The sequence below is a fragment of the Chroicocephalus ridibundus genome, chromosome 3, assembly GCF_963924245.1.
Source record: "Chroicocephalus ridibundus chromosome 3, bChrRid1.1, whole genome shotgun sequence".
In the NCBI taxonomy this organism is placed as follows: domain Eukaryota; kingdom Metazoa; phylum Chordata; class Aves; order Charadriiformes; family Laridae; genus Chroicocephalus; species Chroicocephalus ridibundus.
In genome coordinates this window covers 89,572,173-89,593,085 of record NC_086286.1, presented here as the reverse complement: position 1 = coordinate 89,593,085, position 20,913 = coordinate 89,572,173, and the positions used below count along the sequence as shown (strand labels likewise).

Sequence of the window (20,913 nt, the reverse complement as noted above, 5' to 3'; positions counted from 1 at the left end):
TCTTAGAAGACAGCACTGGATTTGCACTCCAATAGACAGAAGGGTGGATGAATAGTGGATTTAAACCATCATTAGATCCTGCTGGTCTTGGGCTGCTCAAGTGCCCCTTCACAGCTTAGCCCTGGAGGCCTGTCCAAACTATTTCAGTCAATGGGCACTGCAGCAGACATCAGCCATGGCCATGCCCCAGGACAGACCAGCCACCCTCACAGGCTGACCCCAGGTAACCTTCCCTGTCCCCATTAAAAGCTCTCACTGCTACCTTCACAGCATCTACTGCAGGGAAATCCCCCACAAATGTATCTGAGGCTTTTTGAGACAGAACATTTAAACCCTTGCAGCCAGCGACCATACATCTGGGCTGATGTCCTCATCCCAGATATTAGGGTGAAGTGCAGGGGAATTCGTGCCCTTCAGTTCCCATGGGCAGGCTCCAGACCTGCAAGCAGTTACTCCAGAGACCCCGATCCAACTCACTACAACTGAACAAGTGCTATGTCTAAAATCCCGGTTTACAGTTTTACGGTCATGTATTTCCGAATACATATTCTGTAGTCCTCTTTTCACCTAACATATTTCTTACCTTTCCCATTTGTATATCTGAGTCCAGAACACTGCATTTGGGAATTACTAAAGCCCTATACCATGCTGCTCAGGCATACCTTAAACAGCTAACACTGTTGTACCACCCTTCTATTACACGATTGCTACATGAAACTGTACAATTCTTTATAACGTCTGGTTGTGCATCCATTTATCTGTCTACATGGGAGGAGATTAAGTTCAAAGAAAAATAAAAGATGACACAGAAAGACAGAGTGCCACACATAGGTGATATACTGTTAAACTTTCTGCTCACAAGGTAAAGAAAAAATGGAAGAGAAACAGGAGAAACAAAATGTTGAGCCTTCAAAAAAATCTAATCACTAAATGAATAAAGGGAAGTTATGGATTCTTTTTCTGTCCACTTTCCCTTCCCTCCCTTCCTCCTTCCCTCCCTCTCCCACAAAAAAAAAAAAAAAAAAAAAGAAATCTTGAAATTAACTGCAGCAGAATCATTTTTTGGTTTAAGCTATTAAATCATCATTTTTCCTCAAGAAACATTGATGATTTAACTGACAGTTTATTTTAAAAATAGATCAAGCCTTCGGTTTTCATGCAAGTGCTGTATTTTATCCCTAATGGAAATAATTAAACTTACTTAAATGCATGAAGAAGCAAAGAGGAAATAAACCAGCCATCCATCTTATTCAAAGGTCTACCCATTGTCTTGACCAGAAAACATAAAATTTTACATAGTGGTGCAACAAAAGCTGAAAAACAAATATTCCATTCACCGTTGTCCTTGGTCAATAACAAAGGGACGGGCTTTAGGATTTATGATAGTAGCAGGTACTGCAGTGACAATCTGTATGGTTCTCTATCTTCACATTGTCCTTAAGGGTAATCTTGGAAAAAAAAAGAAAACACACACATGTAACAAATAATTAGGATTAGCTACACAGTAAAACCAGCATTCTCAAGTAAAAGACACCTGAAGCCCTTTTTTTAACCACAACGTATACAGGCTCCTTGGGGTATGTGCACCAGAACAGCCTCTCAACACCAACCTGTGAAGCCGCATCATCAGTGGCTTTCAGAGCCATAAAGAGAAGGTTTTCAACAGTGACATGCATAGTGACATAGTTTCGTGTCCTTTATTTGGCACTTCCTTAAGTCTGATTTTCAAAAAGTGTCAAGTAACCAATCCATGAAAAATCAGGAAGTGTCCTTAAAATGTTTCACATGGGGATTACAAAAATGGAGGCTGCAAACATAATGAGTCATCTTTATTTTAAATCTCAAACAAATTCTAGTTGCTGCCTAAGGGCAAGCATAATGTTGGTGGCCTACAAAAAGATCTATGCTCTACTCAGATGAAGAGCCAGGACGGGTTCAGCTGTAGGTGTCTATAGGTAAGTTGGGTATCTGGGTTCTCCTCACAGCCAGTGGAGACCCACCGCTCTGTTCAGCAGTGCACACAGAGCTGTCGAATGCTAGTTGAGATGTCAGAGGGGATCCCACCAAGCCTCCAGCTGTCACTCCAGAAGGTCTTTTATGTATCCTGTCTACCAGCCATATGCAGATGTCTTGAGTACCTCAGGGTATCTCAAATGACACCAAATCTGTGAGTGGGTAACTGAACTGAGCCTCCAGTCAACACACTCAACAAGCCTGATTCAGATCACCACAGGATAGACACTTTAGCTTGTTTCAACTAGCTCACCATTTCTTAAATCAAATTTAAGGTTTCTTCACCTGGAGCTGAATCACTCCCAAAATAATTAGCTTTAGCAGACACTCTCTTTAAGATAACCTTCCAGATGAGAGTGCTAAATGCTCAAAGTAGTTGCACACATTTACAGTTCCCTCTTGGTTATACTATTAAAAGTAAACACAACCTCAATTAATCTAACGAGCACAGATGGTTTTGGTCCCTCATTCCCATACACATAATTGATAGTATTGACCAGCCACCTTCCCAGAGAACTCCTGTCTATGCAAGAAAGATGCAAGAAAAATGACTAATTAAAATCAAGTGCACACTGCACAGCATTTAAGGGGAGGGTACACATGCAGGAGAGTTAAAAAAAAGGAGACAAGAAGTCCACCACCAGAACTTCAGGTGTCACGAGTCAAAGCAGTTTCACTGAAGTCAGTGACACTGTATCAATGTCCACATCCCGACTGAATATCAGACTCAGTACTGGCTGACACTTTAATTTCCTCTTTAGAAAAAAAAGAACCCAAACGCAAAGGATATAAATGCCAAGGATGTCTCCCTCAAATAGCTCGCCAATATCCTCCAGCAAAAACATATTCTCTTATATGCACTGGTTCAGCTAAACATTGCATCCTAAAAGAAGCTTAAATAGGTCTCATTCACGCCCTCACCTTGGTAAAAGCCTTTGCTACGCAGCACGTTGCTTCTGATGTAATGTTCTTTGGAACGAGCATGGTCTTCTTGGACCTCATCGGAGTGGGATAGGCTCGGGAGAAACAGCACCCAGTGCACTGGTAAATGGGTGCTCCTGGCTTGGAAAAGAATCTGTTCTCCCCTAGCTTGCACTCTGGACAACCTGCCACAGAAATATAAGGAAGAGACTTTTACTTGGTCTCCATCTGTATTCTCATTTCCAAAAAGAAAGGGAAAGTGCAGGGGGTGAGAGGAAGCACCAACCGCATTCTCCTGCTTGACATCTGCAGAACAGAAAAACACAGACACCAAAGCTCCTCTCTTTCGGGTCCTTCAACCCTGCAACACTCACCGGCTGTAAAACTAGAGTGTTGCTTTCTAGGTAATGCACAAACATTATTGTGTCTTGTCTCGTTTTCCAACTTAATTTTGTTGACAGTAGTGTAGGGGTTTTTGTATGTCTACTACACTAGCTGTCCCTAGAAAGCTTCCTAATACCTACAGGTGGTTAAATAGCACCATCAGGATTTGTAGTGCTTCTTAGACATTGCCTGTTCTGATGCAAGACTCCGTTATCAAGAGTTTTGAGATTTTTGTAGCTCACATTTTTCTATATTCAGTTTGAGGCTGAATAAAAAAAAAAAAAACCAAAACAAAAACAACCTCCAAAAGGCCCCAAAAATCTTCCTAATATGCCTCTTTTGTAGAATGCTACACCAACAACATCCCATATTCTGGGATCTACGGAGGAATAATATTCTGCATATAACGAAAAGAAGCTATGGTTCCTGATGTTACGTTGCCATTTGGATCTCATGAGTACAAGAAATCAAAATGGGTTTTTTGATAATGTTTCAAGGATTAAGATCAGCCACGTCAGCATGAGGTCACGGTCATCTGGGGGACTCTTAACCTGGAGAAAGCAAGTTTAGAGAAGAAATAGGAAGTATACTCATAGCAAAATTATCTTGATTTATTACACCTTCATATCTCAGTGTCAATAAATGCAAATGAATGATAAGATATATGACCACATTTATAAAACATGTGAAAGTTTAATACTCTTTATGAACAATTGCCCTATTTCTGAACGCTGAAAGCAGCTTACCCTGCATGAGAAACTCTCCATCTGGGAAAGCATGAAGAAGATGCAGAAATACAGACAAAATGGTCAAAGTGACAGCTGCATACTTCCTGTAGCAATCCATGATCTATCTGAAAATACAAATATACACATTTTTAAAGGACTGTTTCGCACTGGTTACAGTACCAGTATCTAGGCTACACACTGATAGAGTATTCAGTGCAAGTAACAGAGGCAATTTAGAACTGGGATCGGAAACTGAAAATGCAGTGTACTGATGTGCATTTTATAGGCTCAGAAAACTGACTTCATCACAATAACAAAAATGTGCCTTTCTTTCTGGCCTTAACTTTTTTTTCCTGAACATTAACATAAACCACAGCACATAAACTTCAAACATCATAACTGTCTAATATTTATGGTAGACTGGATAAAGCCAACAAATGCTTATGGAGAAAATGAAAGAATCTGCAGAGCCGGGACATGGAAAGACTAAATTCAGGGAAAATAATTTCACATCAGGACATAATTTCCTGAATCAAGAGTCAGATTATTTGTCCACACACTGAAATGGCCTCAAGTTGCGCCAGGGGAGGTTTAGATTGGATATTAGGAAAAATTTCTTCACTGAAAGGGTTATCAAGCATTGGAACAGGCTGCCCAGGGAAGTGGTTGAGTAATCAACCCTGGAAGTATTTAAAAGGCTCGCTTAGGGACATAATTTAGTGCTGGACTTGGCAGTGTTAGGTTTACAGTTGAACACGATGATCTTAAAGGTCTTTTCTAACCTAAATGATTGTATGATTCTATGACTTCTCTAATGCCAAAGTCCCCATTAACCGATTTTCAGTCCTGTCCCTCAGTGGGAGAAAGCTCTTCTGATCTATATATTTAGAGAGGCACCACATACTGTGCTGCAGAGCGCCCGAGGAGACATGGCGCCAAGAGAGAGCTCAGGAGGGTCTGAAACAGCCCCAGGGCCACCTGCATCATGCAAGGTGTATTGGGTTTGCATAGCAAGGTTTCAGTAGTGGGGGGGGGTCTACAGGGGTGGCTTCTGCGAGAAGCCGCTAGAAGCTCCCCCATGTCCGGTAGAGCCAATGCCGGCAGGTACAAGACAGACCCACCGCTGGCCAAGGCCAAGCCCATCAGGGACGGTGGTAGCACCTCTTTGATAACATATTTAAGAAGGAGGAAAAAAAAACCGTGCACAATGGAGAGAGGAGTCAGAATATGTGAAACAACTCTGCAGACATCAAGGTCAGTGAAGTAGGGGGATAAGGAGGTGCTCCAGGTGCCAGAGCAGAGATTCCCCTGCAGCCCATGCTGAAGACCATGGTGAGGCAGGCTACCCCCTGCAGCCCATGGTGGTCCATAGTGGAGCAGATACCACCTGCAGCCCAAGGAGGACACCATGCTGGAGCAGGTGGATGCCCAAAGGAGGCTGTGACCCCATGGGAAGCCCATGCTGGAGCAGGTTCCTGGCAGGACCCGCGGACCCATGGAGAGAGAGAAGTCCACGCTGGAGCAGGTTTGCTGGCAGGACCTTGTGACTCTGTGGGGGACCCACGCTGGAGCAGTTTGTGAAGAACTGCAGCCTGTGGGAAGGATTCATATTGAAGTTCATGGAGAACTGTCTCCTGTGGGAGTGACCCCACACCGGAGCAGGGGAAGAGTGTGAGAGTCCTTCTGCTGAGGAGGAAGGAGCTGCAGAGACAACATGTGATGAACTGACCGCAACCCCCATTCCCGTCCCACTGAGCTGCTGGTTGGGGAGGAGGTAGAGAAATCGGGAGCAAAGTTAAGCCTGGGAAGGAGGGAGGGGTGGGGGCAAGGTGTTTTTAAGATTTGGTTTTATTTCACATTATCCTACTCTGATTTGATTGGTAATAAATTGAACTCATTTCCCCAAACCGAGTCTGTTTTGCCTGTGACAGTAGTTGCTGAGTGATCTCCCTGTCCTTGTCTTGACCCATGAGCCTTTCATTGTATTTTCTCTCCCATCCCGCTGAGGAGGACAGTGACACAGTGGCTTTGGTGGGCACCTGGCATCCAGCCAGGGCCAACAGAGGGCCAGGGGAGTCCCAGGGAGTTCAGCATCGCTACAACCTTCTGGACCGAGATATCTTTTAGGCTTCATTTTACTGATGCAGCAACTTGGCTTTTGGGTTGTGAGTAACACAAAGCTGGTTTGGCAGAAACCAACCCTGGTCAGCTCGAACTTTTAAAAATCTTTTTAACAGATTAATTTTGTGCAAGAAGGCTACATGTGGCACTGCGTATCTGACCTTCTACAGCCAGCGCACAAGACGAAGCAGCTGTAAATAGCATATCACATGTGTAATTCAACAGAAATGCAGTTGTGTGGTTATATTTGATCCAGATCAAATCTATACCACAGGGTAATGCATATCACTGATATGAATAACTGAGGGAACCATAACATTAAAGATGCAGAATATTTCTTGCAACTGTACGAATATCATCCCAAATTCTCTGCTTGATTTTTAAAAAAAAAACTAATTTACTTTTTTTCATTCATATTCACCGTAAGATTCCAGGGGGTGGGGGTGGTGCTGGACAGATACGAAACTTCAGTTCTCTCCGTATCCAAACATCAGACGTACTAAGTAAGGGCTACATGCAGATCAGCAGGATGATTTTTGGTAATTACCACAGAACCTTAAAAATTATTCTGAAGCGTTTTGTACCAGCCTGGTGAGAGACAAAAAACTGGTCATAATCTCGTCATAAGAAACTGGTGTTTCTTTCGAGCCAGAGAGCTCCCATGTGCCTGTGGCATGGCCTAGGAGGACCTTCCTCGCTGGAAAGTCAGGCAGAATCTGAGTTAGGCTAAAGTTGCTGTTTCAGATCTTCATGTTATAAACACCTGGTCAACTAACGGTACTTTTAAAAATCTTGGATTCATCTGAGCTATGAACACATGAAACAAAATAATGAACCTCACTTCTGCTCTTGTCAGTATTAAAAAGTAGTATTTTAGGCATGAAGTCTGTAACCTTCCTTCTCAAGCGCCAAACCTCCATGTTGAACCGACAACTTCATTGTGCTCAGTCAAAGATAATTTTGGCCCAGTCTCTCACTCAGAAAACAGAATTTCCCCTTTAAAAATTCTGTTCTTCCAGAGCATAGACCTGAGCCCTTCCTTTAGAAATGAGCAAGAATTACCTATATCTCATGTTGAAGTAACTGGGTCCAGGGAGAAAAGAGCCATATAAAGGATGCTGAAGTATTAAATTCCCGAACCGGGGCAGCCTGCACAGGTGACAGAGGCAGCAGCACTCTTTTGCTCAGCCCAGCTGGCCGGGACAGCCGTGCCTTGGAGGACTGAGTTTCAAAGTCTTTTTATTGCTGAGAGACGGAGCACAGTTCAGCAGGGGGACTTGCCCTGCCCTTGCAGATTATCCTGTGAGGGATTCTGGGCTGAGCATGGCTCACCTTAGAATCATAGAATTGCCTTGGTTGGAAGGGACCTTTCAGATCATCGAGTCCAACCATCAACCTAACTCTGACAAAAACCATCACTAAACCATGTCTCTAAGCATCATGTCTACCTGTCTTTTAAATACCTCCAGGGATGGTGACTCAACCACTTCCCTGGGCAGCCTGTTCCAATGCTTAGTAACCCTTTCAGTGTAAAAATTTTTCCTAATATCCAGTCTAAACCTCCCCTGGTGCAACTTCAGCCTGAAGAGAGGGTGTTCGGCTGTGGCTGTGCAGCAGCACCTCCCTCACTGGCCCCAGCTGCTCCTGACCGGCTTCAGCCAAGTGCCCCAGGGCGGCATCCCAAGCCACCAGCTCCTAATCTCCAAACTATTTACCTGCCTTTTCAGAAACGTCATCTGATCATGCAGATCTCTCCACCTCTGCAGTCACACCCCACCCGCCGCTAAGGCCGTGCCTGGAGCTAACCCACAACTTGTTTGGGCTGTGCCTGGACTGCAGTGCTGACGGCATGGGCATCCCCAGACCCTTGCAACTGGATCTTTCAAACAGTTTCTACTGTGCCTTTATAGACGACCTGATCCCTTGACTTTAAAAGACTGAAAGTGTCACACGAAAGCATGATGTGCTAATGACTGATGTGCGGGATAAGGCCCCAAGCTGACAACACTGACATATACAGTTTAGATGCTGAAAGCAACTGTGCTTAGCAAGCAAGAAGAATAAAAAAAAAAAAAGGGCATTTAATCCTTAACTACTTAAGAGCTTCTCTTCTTCCAAATACACCAGTCAATGCTGCTACTCTGTGATAAATATTCTTCGGGGACAGATCAAATTGTGGCCCCAAATATTTCTAAAAATGAGGTGGCAGTGAGAAGGACAATAATGCCAGCAACAAAGAAATTGAGATTTGATGTAGAGGTTATTTAAGCATGCTATACTGATCAGAGATGGCACTGCCAACCCTAACCAGGAAAGATGGTAGAAAATCAAGTATATTTAAACAAAGATAGCTTTCACATAATGAAAACTTATTTCTTTGCAGATTTTGCACATCCACAGCAGAATCGCCGCAAGGACTGCCACAATGATGCAAACGTTCAAATAATGCCTGCTCACGTCTGGAGGGAGAGGCAAACCTGAGGTGGTCCAACGAGTGAAGCCACTTGCCTGGCATCATTATCTGAGAGCGAACATCAAGCACTGGGATGTGTGCAAAGAGAGTATTGATCAGCAGAGGGATGCTCCATCACTGCACAGATTCCCAGAGATATATAGGGACGTGAGGCTGCTACGCACAGGTCATCAGGTCTTGGTTCATTGATTAAACAGACGTACAACGCGGTCATCAAAGGCAGCCGTTCAGATGGCAGTGGAGCACAGGCCCTACAAGGCAGCTCTGAAACCAGGAAACAAAATCAAAGAGAGCTCCACCCTTGCAGCAATCAGAAAAAGATCATGCCCAGGCAGATGAGGCTCAGACCAGAGGCAGGACAACAAGAACATGGCCCCTGCCTGACTGGGGTTAGTAAAGTGGAAAGAAACAAAGTTTGTGAGCAAGACAGATATGTAATGCTCTCTGATGCAACAAATGAAGGCACAAAAGTGGAAATAAGCCTCCTTCTAATTAAGAGAGCAAAAATTAGAGGTAAGAGAGTGATCTTAAGCCCAGCTAAACTGAATGACAAAGAGGCCAATGAGGCTGCAATTAATGGGTGTCAAGGGTTGGGTGCCTTGGGTAACTTTGCCACCTCCCTCCCACCTGCCCAGCAAGTCAGTCCATGCTGGCAGAAAACAGAGGATAAAGGAGTTAAAAGCAGCTGATAATGAACAGGAATAAAAAAAATTGTCAGCAACAGTGGAAGCACTGGAAAGAAGCATTTGGAAGAGGTATCAAAAAGCCAGTTCAATATATGTATGTATGTATGTATGCAGGCTGAATGAAACCTGTAGTTACTCATCTCTGCTTGGGCTTTTACCAAAAACCCATCCAAGTACAAGAAATAGTCTTCTGGTGTTACTCAACAGGTGGAAAAGGAAAGGGGATGCTGTAAACACGGTAGCCCCACGGGAACATTGAACGTGCCTCTCAGGTTTCTGAGAAGCAGCTGCCAGCTCTCTACGCCCTGTTCCCTTGAGAAGAGTAACCTGTGTCTGCAGGAGAAAGGTGGTCCTTCACACTGTTTAGATCAATAGCCTCCTATGGTCCTGCCAAACATTTTGGGAACTGATCTGAGCTCAGACGCATCTATGGAGTTGCGCTGAATAAATTGGCTGGATCTCTCCCTCCAGTAAATACGTTTTTTTTTAAGGTTATTTATTGTATATGCTCTTTCCAGCCCCATGGAGGAGGTGTGATTGCTGGCAGACTTGCCTGCACTGGCACACAATCCCACAGTTTAATGTCAAGTCCCACTCCACCCAAAGGGACATTCCCCAGAATGCGAGGAGCTGGCTGTAGGGGCTTATGCACCAGCAGAAGACAAAGAGGCTTTTCCAAATGACTAAATGATCAAAAGGCTATTTCCACATCATCCTGAGCCTTTTGATAGCCTAGATGCTCCAACAGCTCCAATAAGATGCCAGCCACAGGAGTAATATCACGACCCTTGATCGATTATTCCGTGCTTTCATGCTCTTTGCTGAAGTCACAGCGGCATTCTCCATCCTAATTTTACTAAGAACATCTAATGCTACAATTTGGTACATTATAAGGGTTTGAGGCAATCCCAGAGAGAAGTTGTTTAAATTACATTAACCAAAAGGCGAATTGAAATTGCAGTTTTGCACTTCTTCTATTGAGTCAGACTGTCAGGCTCATACTAAAAACACCAAAGATACCTGTCAATAAAACACAGATGTGATCTCTACTCTTCCGATGCAACATCCATTGTGCCTGATGGTCGTACTTGATTTTTTGACTGTGCCTACGCTGCTAACCCAGTTAGTGTCTACACTACTCGTTTCATCTCACCATCAAATCAAAGCAAGCTTTCACTTTGTTCTATTAATTATTACCTTTCTTAAACTATTGGAGTATTATATAATGCATGAATTTCAGCGGTTCTTTAGAAAGATGGTAATTTTAAGCTTTCCCCAACAGTTAAAAGTCTCACCTCACTATTTACTATCTTGTCTTTTTCTGTAAATCAGTTGACACATTATCAGTTACCATCATAAAGACAGGCAATCATCAGTATTTGCAAACAGGTTCTCTGTTCAGGTACGTGTAGGACTCTGTGGATGTCTTTACATTCACATCAAGTTCCACCAGATCAGACAAGCCAGCAAGCTTTGTTTGATAGGCACCCTTAGACCTGATTGTATGAAATAACCTGATGTTTTCAGCATAAACTTGGGACATTCCTCTATACTTATCCATAGGCTGATGGTGGTGCTGTCATATCCAACAGCAGTTAAACACTTCACACATTTCTTTCTGGGATGCCTGGCCATGAGGTACAGCTGTCTCACAGCAACGATGAACTACAAGTGCCAGCGCTTCACTTGCAGCCTGGTGTCATGTACATAGCGTTAGCAAACTGCTGAAGACTAAGAAATCTTGACTCACTTTTTTTTTCCTTCCCTTAACATATTTAATCATGACTGGCAATTTAAAGACTCTAAAATACGCGTTAGTACCACAGATTGTGTAACATTTGACGTTTGGCAGCAATACCATTCACCAGGAGAAAAACACAAGGTTACTGATAAAGCATTAATGGACTCAATCAGAAATTATAAAATATCACCATTTACCTGCATTATAATTCTAGAACCTCGTTTTCTCTTACTTACAAAGCTAGTTTAACCCCTAGCACTGATGTTTTAGTCCCAACACAATCTTTTAAGTTAATTTTCAAAGTAAAAACTTTGACAGAATGGAAGAAGAAGAAAACTTTTGGAAAGAAGGCAAAGAGAACGTCAAAAAACATGTAATTTCCTCTTTAATAGCAACAAAAATTTAAAAATATATTACCTCCCTTGTTCAACAAGAATAAATCAGACAGCTGAGAAACTGCAGGACGGCATTTAAAGGTGACCTGTTCTTGATACTTGGATGTACGTTCCCGAAACTGATGTATGAAAAAGTTGCATCTTTCTTTTATACTAGTAAAGCTAGATCATATTCCTCGCCCACATCTAAGCCATAGGATCAACTGTACATTTTATCTAATGACTGAACATTACTTTATGTAATTACCAGCCCACCATGCTGATCTTATCTTCAACTTGACTTTCATAAAGATTGTTTTTTTTCTTATATAATGAAAGAAAGGTCAGCTTGCGAGCACAAACTCAATGCTGTATGAGTTTCCTGGGGAACTCAAATATCGAGCATCCAGTCATTTGCTGCAGTTTTCAGTGAACAGAATCTCATTTTATAAAAGGAAGAGTTACTAAGGCTTCCTAATGCTTCTTATTAAACTGGAGAATAATATATTTTTAAAAAAACATAAAACGCTTCTACAGCAATGGCATTGTTTTAGCAAAGAATAATAAAATACAGAGCGGCAGAGACCTATACAAACATTTAAAAGAATAATCTCCATTTGAATTTAATGCCCAGAGAATGAATGCATGGATAAATATAGAAGGATTACCTTTTAAAGATAAGATTTCTGGCATGATCTCATCTTGTTTTCAGAGTAAAGCTAATGCAATGGAAGCACTTCTGAAAACTGCACCAGGGTGCAGATTTTTAAGGCTTAGGGACTTGCAAGTCCTCATTTCCAAGCGACAGAGCCTGTGTCGATGCTGGCTAAATAAGACAGGTCCCACTCTGCCTTCTGTCACCGAGGGCAAGTGGCACAGCGGGGCTTACATCCACTCGCATCCTTCCCAAAGGGGAGGTGCACATCCAAACGCCTGCTGGGAGCAGCCCCTGGCAATGCAGACGGTCCTGGGTGGGTGCTCAAGGCCATTCCTGCAATCCTATTGTGTCTTCAACTCCTAGAGACTTGAGGGAAATTCACTTCAGATGGCAGAAGTTCAGTTCAGAAGTTAACTGCCTAAACCCAAGTTACTCACCCTAGAGTACCTTTATAGTCAAAGGAGAGAAATAACTCTAAACACCTATTTCTACACAAGATTAAGTCACTTTTCCAGTGTGCCTATTTTTAACCATTGAGAGTCCAAGGTAACTAGCTTGGACTGCTCACTGTCCTACCCTTAGAGATTTACAAATATTTTATAGCTTTAAGAGACTCCTAAACCATCCAAAGGCTTAAAATTACTGTTTACACACCTACTTTTTCACTCACTGTTGGAGATGTGATGTTGAAAGAGACTCCTATAGCTTCTTGTGTTCCTATGGAAATGAGGCTTTGATTTGCAATTCAATCAATCTCTCCCAAAATTTTTAGTGTACAGCTGAGATTTGGTGAATCGCATCTGTCCAGATTTCTGCCATACAGTTTTCTTGTCCCTTGACTCGACTCTCTTTTTAACAGCAGCAGCACCCTTGGATTCTGTTAGCTATTTCAGACACATTTATCACAACCTTATCACCTCTACCTTCACTAACATCCTCATCTGCTCCAAGGTGTCGGACACCTTTTTCTCTTCTATTTGTTCAGCTGATCACTGTAACAGAGTTAACCCAAAAACAATTGTCCTCAGCCTAGACTTGGCTTGAAATTGGCTTCTGTTTCAAAATTAAAGATGGATTTCTGCACCTGGAAGCTTGTCTGGTTTTTATCCAACAATAGGAGCTGGTCTAACAAAACATAAATAAATAAAAAACGTCTCTCTCCCTACAATCTTGCTTCATTTAATAACAAAAGCATAAGGTTTAAATTTGAAAGCTACTGGTAAACATAGTTTACTGAGAAATATTCCCCTAGAAGACAGAAGCTTAATATTTCTTGTCATTCAAAGCAAAATTGATGAAAATTGCTGAAGTTTATAGAGCGTCTCTGACTTGTCTCTGTCCTGCCCATTTCATACCTCACCCCAGCTTGCAGTCCTATGGGAAACCCTGGATGACTTGCGATGCTTCACAAAACCCAAAAAACTATCTATCTTCATCATTGGGAAAATAAGTACTGATTGTATTGTCCATTCACATTTGGTACTTATTTACCTATGTATTGCAGCTTGTCATCAACTAGTAAAAAGGAAATGCTGCACAAAACAGTTCTTTCATTAGAAGGACTAAAGCACAGTGACAATGTTACCCTCACAGCATAAAAGAAAAATAAAAATGCCCACAAGCTGGTACTCTTTTCCTATCACAATGTATTAGGAATAAATCTTGTGAAGTCAATGGAATTATACTGGTAAAAAAGATAGTTTAAAAAAAGCTCCTATTTTTATTAAGAGGATTTCTTACTTTAGCCGCTCCAAATCTCCAACTAAAAATACTTGGTCAAATCTGTCTTAATGTGTGACTGAATGAGAAATGAGAAAATGTGGCTCACTGTTTTAGATGGGGGAAAACACCCACTAGTTCATTTAACAGGGTATTCTTAAATCACTTAGCAATACTCTCACAGTTTTTTGCTACACTCTATATAAGTATATGAATGAAAAGACAGGTAAATATATACACCAAACTGGACCATCCAATATGCTTCGCCAAGATCAGTATTTTGTTTCCTATTTGTAGGAGCAGAAAAAGCCATTCTGAAGTGGAAAAAGGCAACAAACCGCTAAAATTTTCAAGTTTCTTTGAGGCTACTGTGTTCCTAAATTGGACTGGGACTCTATTAATGAGCATAAGCCAACCTAAATATAGCACTTATTAAGACTGAAATCAGAGTGAGTTCAGCACCTAAATATTATGGAGTTTCAGAACTTTTGTCCCTTTTCTAGGGGCTGAGTCTGTGCAGCTCCTTCTCTGGCTTTCTCTGGAAATGCCTCCCCCCTTGCTCTGCCAGATACCGTCTCAGGGTATCTGTCCTACTTCCCTACTTAGCGATATCTGCTTATCTACGGGCCGCTTCCTGATGCTGCCTCTTCCTCGCTGGAGGAAAGCTTTTCTACTTGGCCACCCAGCACTGTCAGTAAATAATGGGAAAGGGCTCCCTTGCTTCAGAAAATAAACTCTTCTATTCAAAAATAACTCCACTCAATCAATAAACAGACACACACCACACAAGTGTGGTCACAGATTAGCACTATTAAACAGAATCTACCTACTTTTAATACAAGGTTCGTATAGCAATACAAGGTTTGCTACACCTCACCCTAGGAGAAAAGGCAATACAGAGCACATCTACTTTTTTTTTTTAAAACACTGCTGCATTCATCAGAAACATTCCTGCCTTCCTTCTTGGTTTTCCAGTTCTTTGTAGATAAGGAAATGAGAAGAAACAACTTTTAAAATTAAGTTCTGATAACATTTTTGGCTTGGGTGGACAAGCAGGTTGAGTTCTGGAGGATTTTTTTTTTTTTTTTTTTAATAATAATTAAATCACATTTCAGAACTTCCTCCAAATGCAGCCAAAATCCACACTTCATCATTCGTGCAAACTCAGAAAACAGCAGAACCCCCGTCTGAGAATGGAATGGCTCAACAAATGCCAGAAACTCCCCTTTCCTTCTCTCTTGCAATCTGTGAATACCTCCTTGGCTTCTTTCTCCAGCCCTGCCCTACAAGCTGACACAGCACCCACAAGTCTGAGCCTGCACCAGACCCTGCACCAGAAGGCATCCTGAAGCCCTAGTACTATCTTTTGCATTTTGGGTGGTTACTTCCTTCATTTCTCCTGTTATCTTCCAAGCGTCCCAGGAGGAGAGAGGCTGCCGCATACCACAAGCTGCTCTGCGCTGATGCAGGCAAACTATCAGAGTTGCTGAAGAGAGATAACAATGAAAGGCCCCACCAGAATGAGTGAGAGCATATCCTGGAGAGAAAAATTTGCGGAGGATTCAAGGAAAAAAGAAGTAACTTGAGTGTTAAACAAAAAGATATGCAGATATTTCAACATTTCACCGAGTCTCCCTACTCCTTCCCAGTTTTCTCATAGCTTTTCCAGTTGCCATCCATTTACTCCCAGAGACAGTAACACCAGCTCAGTAGATAAACACTTAAACAAGACTCCCCAAGGCAACAGAAAATACAGATATACACCATTTTGAAGTCAAGAGCTCCCATCTGCTGAAATACTTCGTCCCGTATTATGCGGAGAGTGAAAGTCAAGTTTTCTGTTCTTTTACAGATGTTTTCAACTCATTATCTAAAATTATCTCTCAAAGCAATACTTTTTGGCCTCATCCTCCTTTGCTTAAAATCAATAGGAGTTCTGCCATTATTTCAAATGACACTGGATCGGGACTTTGAGATTAGCTATTAGCGTTCTCAAGCTTTAGCCAAACATTGATTATTCTGAGATAATAAGGCTTTCAGTACTTATTGCACATAAATAATTGACTGCAAAGCCTCTCCTATTCTAAAACCATAGTGTAAAGAGGGTTCACTAATACATATTTTTTTTCGTTTTTGAAGGGATTAATATTACAGACGATGGCACTTCAGAAATATGTGCAATAATCATTATTTCACCAAAGCTAAGTAAAAGCTTTGGTGCCCCTGAAGAAAAACAGTAAGATTATAAGGAATACATATACTTTTCCACCCTTTTTTACTGTAACTTGTCAAGGTCAAAATGTTTAATCATTTCATGTTATTAGGCAACTTATGGTACTAACAGGATGATGGCTTCTGTTTAGCTCTGGTTTCATGCTTCTTTTTGGAATAGGTTTATTTGAAATCCAATTCCTTTGAGCAAAGTTAGAATAGATAATATTACAACTGTCACAGCATTGTGGAACAGCAAACAAAATGTCATTAATGTGTAGGTTTGACCTCAAGGGCTTTAGAGATTGTATTTCAATATTCTTTTCCTCTACTTTTAATTAATAAAAGTAACTACACCTCATATAATGGCTAAACCAGCTCACAAGGTCAGGAAGGACTATTCTTGTTACATATAACATTGCTCAGTTGAAGGAACCAAGTTTGTTAGACTCCTGAAACATTAAGTGCTTATTATCAGACAGAGGTAAAACACTAGACTAGATAGACTACTGATGTAACTGATTATGTCAATGAATACGTTCCTGCACCATAAAGGTAGCCCATGAGAGATAGGTAATGCAGCCTTACTTTAAATATATTTCAGTATTTAGCTTTTTTTATGGAAAAAAAAATAAATTACCATATGAATGGATCATTGCATGTCAGGTTTAGATCTGATAAATAGCCATGTAAGAGTGAAATGTATACTTCCAGTGCAGCTAAAACAAAGAAGCTTGATCAATAATGCAGGACATCTCATTTATACAACTAGCAATTTCAGCAACTCTCATTATCTAATAAAGAAATAATTGTTCAGACAATTAGCTATTATCTTTCTCTAGCTCCAAATCTGAACACTTTCATATGCTCGCTGTATCACCTCTTCTATTAGTACAGATTTCTATTATGAATTGCTTTCACATTTCATAGAACTGCATTTCTTGCTTTTTACACATGAAAGCAGAAAAAAACGCTGAAGTTCATCAAATTCCAATCAAATCACGGCAAGCAAGAATGAGCCAACAGTGCCGATAATAAAAAAAAACGCACTGACATAGAAACGTAGCTGAAAAACGGAATCTGAAGAAAACAGCTTATTTCTATCACATTACCAAGAGCCTTGTTACCAGCCTGCTGTTACCCTCTCTACTGTCACTGCACAGAGAAACCTGGCTGCCACGTCATTCAGCTCAATAACTCATTCACCGTACTTATGATCTGTATTGCAGCAGCAACTAAGAAACCCAAACCGTGACCAAGCAGTCGCGGGCCCGCACGGCATGGCCTGAGATAGCAGCAGATGGGTCGCAACGATCCAGAGTATCTCATTATGCTCCTGTGCACGAGAGCCATGAAGAGATGGTTCTTCGCCCCGGAGAACTCATCAACTTGTGCTCGGTTTGCAGGAGTCGAGTAATTCCCACAAACTCCTCCTGTTCCATCCAACTGGGAATTTTTCTGAAGGCATCAGATCTCAAACTGATGTTCTGGGCTTCACCGAAATTTCCAGACAAGGTTCTAGGTCTCCGTAGTGCGACAGGTCCGTTCCCACACTGACAGCGGTCTCTTCTGACCTGCACATCTAAGCAATCCCCTCACACAGCCACCTGCCCCTCTGGAGGAACTGTGCATAGCATATGTTTCATATTTGCCAGAGACTTTCAGAGCAACAAACGAAGGGAATTATACATGGTATTTGGTTATCAGTGTGACTCAGTGCATGAAAAATGGGCTACTGCGTTATAATTAATGCCATACAGGAAAGTAAAGCAGGCCAATATTGCCCACCCCCACACAGTTACCTTTCAGACATAAAAAGGACTTATATTTACATAATAACACTTCAACATAGATCTTAACATGTTTTGAAAGCTAGATATTAAGAGTTGATTTCCCCCATCGTTGAAATTTAGCCACTCTCAAGAGGCAGAACAGAGGCTATTTGCTGCCAGCAACGTTACAGGTTGTGCTCAGAGGACCAGCAATGAATCACAGTAATATCTCAAATTTAAGCTAAATGTCTATCCAAGTAGACTGTAAAGGTCTAAGCTGTAAATGTGGGGGGAGGGAGAGGGGAAGGAAGGAAGTCCGAAAACCAGTAAAAATTTAAAAGATGCTATTTTATATTATTTTGTGGTCCAGGCTATTTCTTAAGCTACGATTAGATTATAAAATGGAAGAGCTGAGAAGGGACTAAATAAAATCTCCTAGTTCAAATGGTCTAGATGGTGCACGTGTCCTCTTTCCAGATATGAGAAACACAGTGGGGAATGCTTCAGGGGACTGCTCCCTGCTTCAACACTCAGAAGTGATTTTATTCATGCAAACTTCTGTGTGCGCTTCAACAGCAACCTGTCAAGAAGTACAGATCTTTGATATTTTACCCTTGCACAAGGACACAGAAGGAGAAAAGATGCCACAGTGGGATTCAATTCCCCCAACTTTAGACATCTGCAGCACAGATGGCAAATGTCTAAGCTGGTTGCTCTGGCTACCTCTATAGTCAGTGGGAAGAAACAGGCATTTTCAGGGTGCAGTTCACCTAATCTATATTAGCACCCTCCTTAGAATGAAATAAGTGATGCTCAACAATTGCTTATTTCGCTCCACTGCGTATGGACAGAGCCAAGAAAACTGGCTTAGACAGTGATATCAATTTTTTAGAGGTCTGCATTTGACCAGATGAATCCAGCCCAAAGCATCTTTCATTTTACAGCTAATAAGCAAGGAATAGGTATCATCATGCTTTTTTTTATACTTGGACAATCTGAGGTCCACACTGTTTGCCAAGTTCTCTGTAACTTCCTACAGCCAATCCAGGAGGCTAAGAAGGGGAGGAAGGTAAGAATTGATCTTATCTATTAATTGCCTCCTATATTCTTTCCCTTTGCCTGTGCTCATTTGTCATCTCGTCTTATTTGGTATTTAGCTTGAAAATTAGCTTGAAAATGTAGCTTGAAAAACTATTTTTATCCATGACTAGGGCTCCTAGAGAGTGTAACTATTACAGACCAACACTCAGCTTGCTTGATACTAAGAAGGGAACGCACCACATCGTTTTAAAGGACTGTGCTGCAAGTGTTGCTGCTGTGATAATAGTAAGCGGACTTTCAGAAGCATAATCACCTTCCCAGAGCTATTTCTAGGTAGGGATGAGCACACAGAGACCTACAGCCTGATAGAGAAGCCCACAGACTAACACAAAACACACTCAACAGTACTTGTTTTGATTTCACAGAAATACATGTTGAGGTCCTTTGGCTTTTAGAGTCTTTGGTACAGGTGGATACTCAGAGACTGGTGAAAACCCATGCTGGTAAGTGCCACACAAGATCCTGCAAGCAAACCCTCAGCTTCAACTTCAGGATGCTGATGTCTTTTTCAGCAGTGCACTACACACTACTTCAAGAAGGCAGCCTGAGCTTTTGGCTAGCAAGCTAATAAAAACACTTCAGTGCCACCATTCGTTAACTGACTGCATTTATTCCTGGGAAAACCCATTAGAGATTTTTGGTAATTTTTAAACATTTAAAATGCCGTATCTAAATGTTAGATGGGAAATTCAGAGATAGCTTTACTACTTCTATTGACTTGTACCAAATGGTACCATGTAAAGTATCACTAGGTAACAAACGTTAATATTTGATATGCCTTATCAAGCTTAAACATGCATTTTTTTATTTTAAACAGAGCTTCACCACAGCACTGAAGCAGGCAGAGCGCACTGGCCAGTGAAACCAGATTTGGTGCTGTTAGATATGCTGCAGAACTTGGCAATACAACTGATTCATTACAGCAAATAAGGTCACGAGTTTGCTATTGATTTATTGGTTTAAAGGGTTGTGTGTGTGAAATCAGCTCACTCTGACAGGGAAAAGTAAAGCTCAGTGCCAACGTCTTTGTGTTTTAACAGTTTCCTGGCTGTCTGCTTTAGCTCTTCCACCAACATTGCTTTAATGTGCAGCGAAACAGAGGAAGCAACGTCCTTGGGAACATTTTCAGCCCTGATACCCATAGTAGTGTGCTTTAAAAAGCTGTATTAAGTGAATCATGAATTAGGACTCAAAGATATATCATCAGTAGTCCTCAGAGCACAACTTATAGGATTGCTCTGTGCAAACAAGACAGGGAACGTAGTGAGCAATGGGTTCAGTTTCCTAGGGTGTACAAGAGAGTCCTCCGTGCCTGCCTTCAATTTACGTTAGAGTTACTGATGCTGCTGTCTGCTAACCACTGCTAGGTCACAAGATATCTGGGTGGTGGTCTAGAAAATGTTTGCAAGAAGTTTAAATCCTATCCACATGCTTCCCCTCCCACTCAAACAAATCCTACATATAAAGTTGCAATCAGTACCATCTACAAATGAGGAATGAGCAAGCACTAACCACGGAGAAAGTGATTCATCAGTCTAGCAAATTAAAGTCTCACAAAATAAAATTGAATGCAGATGAAAGAGTGGGGAAGAGAAATGAGAAAAAAAAAGCAGGCATGGATATGAACTGATACTTTCATTATTTACCATATGTGATGTGTATCTTTGAGAGTATCGCTACACATGTTCTGCAAAATTTACTCGAATAAGCCTGAGATTTGTCTGATCGAAGGCAGGCAACTGCAATGCCACATAGACACCTAAGCTGACCGTCTACATTCCCTCAGAATCAGAAGAGAAAAAAGGCATTTTTAGACCTATTTTTGTCAACTATTTCAGGACAAGATAAACTGACCACTGTCCTTGGTTATAAGGGGAACCTAGACAACTATCTCAGATGTAGGCATCTACTGCTGCACTGCAGATTCTTACATTTGGCCAGAAAAAGCTCACAGCAAGCCCCAAAAGCCCAAAACCTCACTTTCTAGCAGCCTGACTAAATCTACCCTATC

The 20,913-nt window shown here is 41.6% G+C and overlaps 1 protein-coding gene across 1 annotated transcript in view; it reads right to left on the bottom strand.

The window, feature by feature from the left end:
• Window positions 1-1,129: 1,129 nt before the first annotated feature.
• Window positions 1,130-20,913, bottom strand: part of CGA (glycoprotein hormones, alpha polypeptide) — a 31,000-nt gene continuing 11,216 nt past the window's right edge. Inside the window, exons 2-4 of the mRNA XM_063330038.1 lie at window positions 4,065-4,171; window positions 2,935-3,119; window positions 1,130-1,448 (exon numbers count right to left, since the gene is read on the bottom strand). Of these exons, the coding sequence (XP_063186108.1) occupies window positions 1,371-1,448; window positions 2,935-3,119; window positions 4,065-4,164 (363 nt within the window). The 5' untranslated portion in view covers window positions 4,165-4,171 and the 3' untranslated portion in view covers window positions 1,130-1,370. The remainder of the gene's footprint in view (window positions 1,449-2,934; window positions 3,120-4,064; window positions 4,172-20,913) is intronic.